Source organism: Pseudophryne corroboree, chromosome 5, assembly GCF_028390025.1.
Source record: "Pseudophryne corroboree isolate aPseCor3 chromosome 5, aPseCor3.hap2, whole genome shotgun sequence".
NCBI lineage: Eukaryota > Metazoa > Chordata > Amphibia > Anura > Myobatrachidae > Pseudophryne > Pseudophryne corroboree.
In genome coordinates, this window is record NC_086448.1 from 81,159,738 (window position 1) to 81,170,279 (window position 10,542).

Genomic DNA, 10,542 nt, shown 5'->3' on the forward strand with positions numbered 1-10,542 from the left:
GTGGGGGCATCTGTATACCTGGCACTGTGGGGGCATCTGTATACCTGGCACTGTGGGGGCATCTGTATACCTGGCACTGTGGGGGGCATTTGTATACCTGGCACTGTGGGGGGCATTTGTATACCTGGCACTGTGGGGGCATCTGTATAACTGGCACTGTGAGGGGCATTTGTATACCTGGCACTGTGGGGGCATCTGTATACCTGCCACTGTGGGGACATCTGTATACTTGGCACTGTGGGGGCATCTGTATAACTGGCACTGTGGGGGCAATTGTGGATCTGGCACCGCACTATTGGGGGCATATGTGTATCACGTCCCATTTTAACTGGCCACACCCATTTTTTGGCGCGTGCGCGCCTCCGGCCCAGACCTACTGGGGGGCAGGGTCATTTTTTAAGTTGAGAATTTTTGTATGGCCCCCGAAGGATTTTATCAATATCCAAATGGCCCTCGGTAGAAAAAAGGTTCCCCACCCCTGCCCTATAGCAACCTGTATAAATAAAATTACAGCTTAGATGTAAACACTTAATACCTTTCAATTTTGTCAGAACTGTCCCATGATGTTGAGATTTAACAAGACTGTGCTTAAAAACAACTTGTTACATAATAACAATAAACAAAAAAATATAGTGCATTTTATCAGAACATGTCTCCATTGATACTTTTTTGAGGGACGGGGGCGATATAATTTAAGGTCCATACACACGGAGCGATATAGCTGAGCGATTTTCACTATATAGTCAAAATTGCTCAGAAAGTTAGAAAGTTAGTACATATCGCTCTGTGGGGGTCATTCCGAGTTGATCGCTAGCTGCCGTTGTTCGCAGCGCAGCGATCAGGCTAAAAATCGGCATTTCTGCGCATGCGTATGCACCCCAATGCGCAGGCGCGTCGTACAGGTACAATGAGCATCGTGGGTTTGCACAGAGTCTAACGAACATTACTGTCGCACGGCCGAACGCAGGATGATTGACATGAAGTGGGCGTTTCTGGGTGTAAACTGACTATTTTCAGGGAGTGCTTAGAAAAACGCAGGCGTAGCAGAAAATCGCAGGTGTGGCTGGGCGTTCGCTGGGCGGGTGTGTGACGTCAAAAACCATCCCCCTGTCATTAGAATCAATGCACACAAAGAGTAACTACAGGGCTGGTCTTGTTTTGCACAAAAAGATTTTGCAAGCGCTCTGCTGCACAGGCGTTCGCACTTCTGCAAAGCGAAAATACACTCCCCCGTGGGCGGCGACAATGTGTTTGCACGGCTGCTAAAAACTGCTAGCGAGCGATCAACTCGGAATGGTATCCGGACTCAAGGTCGACAGCACAAAGGTCGACACACCTTAGGTCGACGCCAATTGGTCGACACACCTTAGGTCGACATGGACAAAAGGTCGACGGGAATAAGGTCGACTTGGAAAAGGTCGACATGAGTTTTTCACGATTTTTTTCTTTTTTTTAACCTTTTCATACTTAACGATCCACGTGGACTACGATTGGAACGGTAAAGTGTGCCGAGCGAAGCTGTAGCGGAGCGAAGGCACCATGCCCGAAGTATGGCGAGCGAAGCGAGCCATGCGAGGGGACGCGGTGCACTTATTGGGGTTCCCGGTCACTCTACGAAGAAAACGACACAAAAAAAACATAAAAAACTCATGTCGACCTTTTTCCATGTCAACCTTGTTCCAGTCGACCTTTTGTCCATGTCGACCTTTTGTCCATGTCGACCTAAGGTGTGTCGACCAATTGGTGTCGACCTAAGGTATGTCGACCTTTGTGCTGTCGACCCTCAGTCCCAGACCCCTCGGAATGACCCCCTGTGTGCCAGCGATAGCGATGCGCGTTCCAGCCAGGTCGCTATCGCTGCTAAAAATAGACTGTGCGGGCAAGCCAATTTTGGCTAGGTTGCTGGAAAAGAACAAGCATCCCCTTGCTTAAATGAGTTAGACAATATCGCCCATAGCCAAAATCGCTTGCACACATAAAGTCAAAGGGGGTAATTCCGAGTTGATCGCTAGCTGCTTTCAGTCGCAGCGCGGCAATTAGGTGAAAAAGTGGCATTTCTGCGCATACGTATGGTGCGCAGTGCGCCCGCGCGACGTACTTTCACACAAAACTATGTAGTTTCATACAAGGTTTAGCGATGCTTTTCAGTTGCACTGCTGATCGGTGAGTGATTGACAGAAAGTGGGTGTTTCTGGGCGGAAACTGAGCATTTTCTGGGAGTCTGTGTAAAAATGCAGGCGTGACAGATAAAAATGCAGGAGTGGCTGGGGAAACGGGGGAGTGGCTGGCCGAATGCAGGGCGTGTTTGTGACGTCAAAACAGGAACTGACCAGTGTGAAGTGATCGCTAGCTAGGAGTAAGTTTCAAGCTGCTCAGAAAATGCACAATCTTTTTTCAAGCAGTTCTGCGATCCTTTCGTTCGCACTTCTGCTAAGCTAAGATACACTCCCAGAGGGCGGCGGCTTAGCGTTTGCACTGCTGCTAAAAGCAGCTAGAGAGCGATCAACTCGGAATGAGGGCCAGAATTGCTTGAAAAGTTAGTCAAAATCTCCTATTGCCAGTTCAAGGGAAAACGCTCAGTCAAAATCTCTCATAGACAAAATCTCTCCATATGTACTGTATGTACCTTTAGAGTGTTTTTTTCCCCCTAATTAATAGAATATACGTAAAGTACTGTAGCTCATACACATCTGATTGAATCTTGTACACGGCTGTGTTCTGCAGGATCACAATAAACCCTACACTGGTTCCAGCTGATATTGGACTCTGGATTTATAGATATTTGTTCACTTTTCAGTGTTTCTGGCTCATCCCAAGCAAAGTACACATATATTGTATCAAGTCTAAAACTTTGTCCTCAGGCCGAGTTCCATGCCAAATGGCAATTAAATATTTCTCAGAAATTTGATATTGTGAAATGTGAAACGGGCATTTGCTGAAACGTTTCCTAATAACACAGGGCCTGTAGCTGGGTTGCTTGTAACCTGTCTCCAATATGCAGACCGTACATTTGTACAGGATAAAAAAAGATGTGGTACATCTCTCTCAGTAGCTGTTGGGTACGGGTGACCGGCGGTCAGAATGCTGACAGGGGGGCGAGTGCAACAAAGACCCTTGCGGGCTCGGTGGCTCAATGCGCTCACCACAGATTCTATTCCCACTCTATAGGTGACGTGGAAATAGTCCTGGGCCCCCTACCGGCATTCTGGCGGCCGGGGTCATAACTACATCTCCTCAGCAGGGTATGCGCAGGGACATATGCAATTAGAGCGGGGTTTACCTCTCATCTAATTGATCACGCCATGCGGGGTAAAGCTATTTGATTACTAAGCCTTTTCCCCCGCCAGGTAATCACTGGGATAACGTGTGCTAACCCACTGGTTCCATGTAAAATGCGCCTTAAAATGCAGAATCTGCCTCTGATAATTGGCGTGCGGGGCTCCCGCATCTATTTGAATCAGACAGCGCTGACAATTAGCTGAGGGGTCAATTTTGTAATTAATTGAATGCGCAATCAGGCGCCTCAGTGATTAAAACTTGATATGGCTTGAAGCACTTTCACAATGCAGTATAAACACCAGTTATGATGAAATAAATAAGCGATAACTGCCACCACCTATTTTTATTAAATTAAAATGATTTAAATGCTGACCTCAGCCTACACTTTCCCTTCTCTTCCCTCCTGTCTCGTCTGTATAAGCTAAGGGGGATCCGGTCTCTAGGTCGACAGTAACTAGGTTGACAGTGTCTAGGTCGACCACTATTGGTCGACAATAACTAGGTCGACAGGGTTTCTAGATCAGCCTCTATGTGTTCTATGTCGACAGGTCAAAAAGTCGACATGAGGGTTTTTGTAAACAATGTTTTTAACTTTTTCATACTTAACGATCCACGCGGACTACGACTGGGAATAGTAACCTGTGCCAAGCGCAGCGGTAGCAGAGCGAGGCACCTTGCCCGTAGCATGGCGAGCGGACACGGTGCACTAATTGGGATACCCGGTCACTGTACGGAGTAAACGACACCAAAAAAACATAAAAAACTCATGTCGACCTTTTGACCTGTCGACCTAGTTACTGTCGACCCTCCATACCACACCCAAGCTAAGGAGTCACAACTGTAAGCTTGAGAATATAGCAAATGTCCAACGGGATATCGGGTGTGCTATTATTATTACATGTGTCACTTTGTGTGTTTGAAGGTTTTTATTAGATTGTTAAAATATAAGTATAAATGTACAATTACATTCCAGAGTTGATGTTAATGTTAAAACACGTTGTCAAGTGCAGAATGTCGACATGTTCACATTATTCCCTCCCCCCTGGTGGCGGTGGCTGCTGGGTTAACAGTTAGGGAATAGATAATATTGTTAATAACAGGCAGACTACAGGTCCCAGCAAGCCTACTTGTGAAAAAAGTAACAGCACGCCCTTAATGTCTGGGCATACTGGTACTTTTTACATGTAGTCTGCCTGTAAAGAAAATAGGCATCCAATGGTCTTGGTAAAGTAATAAACTGCAAAAAGTCCACCGGACACACACTGTACAACGTAGTCACTAGCGGACACTGAATGAACGGGGAAGCGCTGATTGGCTGAGAGTGTGGTTATTTTAACTTTTCCTTTACAGGTGGACTACAGGTTCCAGCAGGTTAGCCTTTGTTGTTCCACTAGTGCCTACATGCTGGGCAGGCTTGCTGGGACCTGTAGTCCACCTGTAACCCATATATTATTTCACCATTAATCCCATCCCCAGTCCCACTCAGAGTGCGGGGGAATAGTTCTGGGATGTCAGCTGAGAGCTGGTTGATCTTCAGGAATGGGAACCTCATTTTTGGGGTTCCGACTTTCCAAGGAAAGAAAGCCCTGGGCTGACCAGTGATCCCCTGCTATAGCGTCAACCATCCAGCAGGTTCTTTCAAAACTTTGATATCTATAGAATTTATTAAGATTATTGGGTGCAAGATTAAAACAAAAAGCATACCGATCACACTTACAGTCAGTTGAATTAACACATCAGAAAATGCGGCTCCCAATTAGTAATCTGGATTACTTCTCTAGCACTAACGTGATGTTATTACTGGAAGTGAGAGCGCACACTACATTTTTAAACATTACAACGCTTTAATATTCTGAACAATAATAAGTGTAATATATAAAAATATAACATCAATTGATAAGTGATACAGTAACCAGATACTACACCTTAATTATAACCAATCAAGCACAGTTTGTAGCAAGTGTTTTCTTTTAAGCAGACATAGGCTTTATACAGTTATGAAAAGCTCTGTGCAGGCAATCTGCTGAAGAATATTAGATGATAAAAGTAATGGGTGTGAGAACTTTGACTACTATTATAATACTTCTTCAGGATATTCCAAGCACCCACTATCCCATCAGAAATGTAAAAAGGCTGAGCTACGCTTATAACCCTGTAACAATACAGAGAGAATTCCAGGTAGTGTTATACAATACAGAGAGCATTTTAGTGATACCTATACAATACAGAGAGCATTCTAGTGACACCTATACAATACAGAGAGCATTGTAGTGACATCTATACAATACAGAGAGCATTCTAGTGACACCTATTCAATACAAAGAGCATTCTAGTGACACCTATACAATACAGAGAGCATTCTAGTGACACCTATAAAATACAGCAGAGCCGTACCTGGACTTTTTGGTGCCCTGGGCCAGAAAGAGCATTGCCCTCAACCCATTTTTCAAATAGGGACATAAGGATTCTATTATCCACAAGTCCCCTCACTGAGCAACGGACCCTTTTGCTTTCTTGCAATATACATACACGCACTTTTTTGCCCAATTTGGGTAGATTCTATTTGCCATGTTAGGAGGTATAATTAAAGCTACAAAGTATTCGGAATGGAACACGGTGCAATGTGTGTGGCTACTGCATAAAACAATTGCTGTTATCGATATTGGAGTAAGTGTGAGAAATGCCCCAGCAGCACAGGGGTTAAATATCCCTTTCCCAGTATAATAGGGATACAGGGAGTGGGCAGAATTGACCCGCTCATCAGATGTGTGTGCAGCATGAATGCAGCGTCTGATTTGCAGGGCCAGTCCAAGGTGTTACATAGCTACACTGGAAGTGTCCTTATTTCCCATCAGGAACATTTGCAGAATTTATATTATTCAGATAATTTCTAATTATCTTATTGTCTTGGAGTTCATAAATTGATTAATCCTAGTTCAGGAAACATGACGTATGATATAAGTTAAGGGCCCTACACATTACCCAACCTGCCGCCGAGCTGCCCGACGGCCGAAGTTTCTTCACTCCCCCCGTCACCCGTCTCCATAGCGGTTGCGGTATGAATGGTCGACCATGTTATGGTCGACAGTCATTAGGTCAACCACTATTGGTCGACATTGGTATGGTCAACATGGATAAATGGTCGACACATGAAAAGGTCGACAGGACTTCTTTTTTACTTTTTTGGGTGTCGTTTTCTGCGCAAAGTGACGGGGAACCCCAATTAGTGCACCGCGTCCGCTCGCCATGCTTCGGGCAAGGTGCCTCACTCCGCTACCACTGCGCTCGGCACAGGTTACCGTTCCCAATCGTAGTCCACGTGGATCATAAAGTATGGAAAAGTTCCACAAAATAAATAAATTTGAAAAACTCATGTCAACCTTTTCATGTGTCAACCATTTCCACGTGTCGACCATGTGTCCATGTCGACCATGTAAATGTCAACCAATAGTGGTTAACCTAATGACTGTCGACCATAACATGGTCACCCATCCAAACGGATACCCTCCATAGCAATGCGTGCTAATATGGACGAGATTGTCCATATTGGCCTGCATGCATAAGCGACCCGGCACCAACGATGAACGAGCGCCGGCCCACGCGTTGGTGCCTACACACTGAACTATATGAACGAGAATGTTCATATCGTTTAGTGAAATCTATAAGTGTGTAGGGCCCATAAGTCTTCCAGAGTTATTAGAAGTTATACACAACTACAGGACTTCATCAGCTACAAGTGGAATACAATTAAAGCCGGTAACTTACATGTAGTACATCGCCCTTTGCCCCAGGACAGCCAGGATGGCTCCGAAGATTATTAGTTTCCACATGTCTGCAGAGCGGTTATAGGATTCCTGGTTGTATATTACTAAGTGGGAGCTGGGACCGGAGCAATATTTCCACTCTCAAATCTTGGATTTCCAGCTTCCAACCTGGACCGTCCTGATCAAAATCTAAAATTTCCTAGTTTTCCTCTCTGTCTATTTTTTTTGGGTTAAAACACTGCAATAGATGCTTTAAAAGTCAAATTTGATGTAAAAGGTTACAGAATAACTGTATGATTTCCTTTGTGCAGTTATCAGTCTAAAGCCAGCTAGAGTGACTAGATTATTGCTGCTGCTTGTACTCTTCAACTACTCCACCCCTCCCCTCTCCAATCCCTTCCTATCCAGCACCAGTCTCTAATCTCCTCCCCCTCCCCCCTGCTAAATGGCCACATAGAATGGATTAGAGAAGAGACATAGGGGCCCATTTATCATTGCAGGGCCGGTGCTAGGGTGTTCGGCGCCCCCCTGCAAACTATAAATTTGCGCCCTCCCATATTCTTTTGGCGCGAGCCGGGAAAAGGGGTGTAGTCTCACAAGTAAGGGGCATAGCCACACAATAGTACCCCCATTCAAAATTACGCCACAATGTAGCACAATCTTATTCATCTTATACGTAATGCCCCACCCATAGTAGTAGCGTCCTTATATGTAATGCCCCCCCAGTAGTAGTAGTGTCCTTATACATAATGCACCCCCAGTAGTAGTAGTGTCCTTATACATAATGCCCCCCCAGTAGTAGTAGCGTCCTTATATGTAATGCCCCCCCAGTAGTAGTAGTGTCCTTATATGTAATGCCCCCCCAGTAGTAGTAGCGTCCTTATGCATAATGCCCCCCCCAGTAGTAGTAGCATCCTTATGCATAATGCCCCCCCAGTAGGAGTAGCATCCTTATGCATAATGCCCCCCCAGTAGGAGTAGCATCCTTATGCATAATGCCCCCCCAGTAGTAGTAGCATCCTTATACATAATGCCCCCCAGTAGTAGTAGCATCCTTATACATAATGCCCCCCAGTAGTAGTAGCATCCTTATACATAATGCCCCCCCAGTAGTAGTAGCGTCCTTATACGTAGTGCACCCCCAGTAGTAGAAGCGTCCTTATACGTAATTCCCCCTAGTAGTAGTAGCGTCCTTATACGTAATGCCCCCCCAGTAGTAGTAGCGTCCTTATACATAATGCCCCCCAGTAGTAGTAGTGTCCTTATACATAATGCCCCCCCAGTAGTAGTAGTGTCCTTATACATAATGCCCCCCCAGTAGTAGTAGCGTCCTTATATGTAATGCCCCCCCAGTAGTAGTAGTGTCCTTATACATAATGCCCCCCCAGTAGTAGTAGTGTCCTTATACATAATGCCCCCCCAGTAGTAGTAGTGTCCTTATACATAATGCACCCCCAGTAGTAGTAGTGTCCTTATACATAATGCCCCCCCAGTAGTAGTAGTGTCCTTATACATAATGCACCCCCAGTAGTAGTAGTGTCCTTATACATAATGCCCCCCAGTAGTAGTAGCGTCCTTATATGTAATGCCCCCCCAGTAGTAGTAGTGTCCTTATACATAATGCACCCCCAGTAGTAGTAGTGTCATTATACATAATGCCCCCCCAGTAGTAGTAGTGTCCTTATACATAATGCACCCCCAGTAGTAGTAGTGTCCTTATACATAATGCCCCCCCAGTAGTAGTAGTGTCCTTATACATAATGCACCCCCAGTAGTAGTAGTGTCCTTATACATAATGCCCCCCCAGTAGTAGTAGCGTCCTTATATGTAATGCCCCCCCAGTAGTAGTAGTGTCCTTATACATAATGCACCCCCAGTAGTAGTAGTGTCCTTATACATAATGCCCCCCCAGTAGTAGTAGAGTCCTTATACATAATGCACCCCCAGTAGTAGTAGTGTCCTTATACATAATGCCCCCCCAGTAGTAGTAGCGTCCTTATATGTAATGCCCCCCAGTAGTAGTAGTGTCCTTACACATAATGCCCCCCCAGTAGTAGTAGTGTCCGTATACATAATGCCCCCCCAGTAGTAGTAGCGTCCTTATATGTAATGCCCCCCCAGTAGTAGTAGTGTCCTTATACATAATGCCCCCCCAGTAGTAGTAGTGTCCTTATACATAATGCCCCCCCAGTAGTAGTAGCGTCCTTATATGTAATGCCCCCCCAGTAGTAGTAGTGTCCTTATACATAATGCCCCCCCAGTAGTAGTAGCGTCCTTATATGTAATGCCCCCCCAGTAGTAGTAGCGTCCTTATGCATAATGCCCCCCCAGTAGTAGTAGCATCCTTATGCATAATGCCCCCCCAGTAGGAGTAGCATCCTTATGGATAATGCCCCCCCAGTAGGAGTAGCATCCTTATGCATAATGCCCCCCCAGTAGTAGTAGCATCCTTATACATAATGCCCCCCAGTAGTAGTAGCATCCTTATACATAATGCCCCCCAGTAGTAGTAGCATCCTTATACATAATGCCCCCCCAGTAGTAGTAGCGTCCTTATACGTAGTGCACCCCCAGTAGTAGAAGCGTCCTTATACGTAATTCCCCCTAGTAGTAGTAGCGTCCTTATACGTAATGCCCCCCCAGTAGTAGTAGCGTCCTTATACATAATGCCCCCCAGTAGTAGTAGTGTCCTTATACATAATGCACCCCCAGTAGTAGTAGTATCCTTATACATAATGCCCCCCCAGTATTAGTAGCGTCCTTATATGTAATGCCCCCCAGTAGTAGTAGTGTCCTTATACATAATGCCCCCCCAGTAGTAGTAGTGTCCTTATACATAATGCCCCCCCAGTAGTCGTAGCGTCCTTATATGTAATGCCCCCCCAGTAGTAGTAGTGTCCTTATACATAATGCCCCCCCAGTAGTAGTAGTGTCCTTATACATAATGCCCCCCCAGTAGTAGTAGTGTCCTTATACATAATGCACCCCCAGTAGTAGTAGTGTCCTTATACATAATGCCCCCCCCAGTAGTAGTAGTGTCCTTATACATAATGCACCCCTAGTAGTAATAGTGTCCTTATACATAATGCCCCCCCAGTAGTAGTAGCGTCCTTATATGTAATGCCCCCCCAGTAGTAGTAGTGTCCTTATACATAATGCACCCCCAGTAGTAGTAGTGTCCTTATACATAATGCCCCCCCAGTAGTAGTAGCGTCCTTATATGTAATGCCCCCCCAGTAGTAGTAGTGTCCTTATACATAATGCACCCCCAGTAGTAGTAGTGTCCTTATACATAATGCCCCCCAGTAGTAGTAGTGTCCTTATACATAATGCACCCCCAGTAGTAGTAGCGTCCTTATATGTAATGCCCCCCCCCAGTAGTAGTAGTGTCCTTATACATAATGCCCCCCCAGTAGTAGTAGTGTCCTTATACATAATGCCCCCCCAGTAGTAGTAGTGTCCTTATACATAATGCACCCCCAGTAGTAGTAGTGTCCTT

The 10,542-nt window shown here is 45.5% G+C and overlaps 1 protein-coding gene across 1 annotated transcript in view; it reads right to left on the minus strand.

The window, feature by feature from the left end:
- The window catches only part of LOC134927234 (serum paraoxonase/arylesterase 2-like), a 48,911-nt gene extending 41,519 nt beyond the window's left edge, over window positions 1–7,392 (minus strand). Inside the window, exon 1 of the mRNA XM_063921409.1 lies at window positions 7,045–7,392. Coding sequence (XP_063777479.1) covers window positions 7,045–7,109 — 65 coding nt within the window. The 5' untranslated portion in view covers window positions 7,110–7,392. The remainder of the gene's footprint in view (window positions 1–7,044) is intronic.
- Between the last annotated feature and the right edge of the window lie 3,150 nt (window positions 7,393–10,542).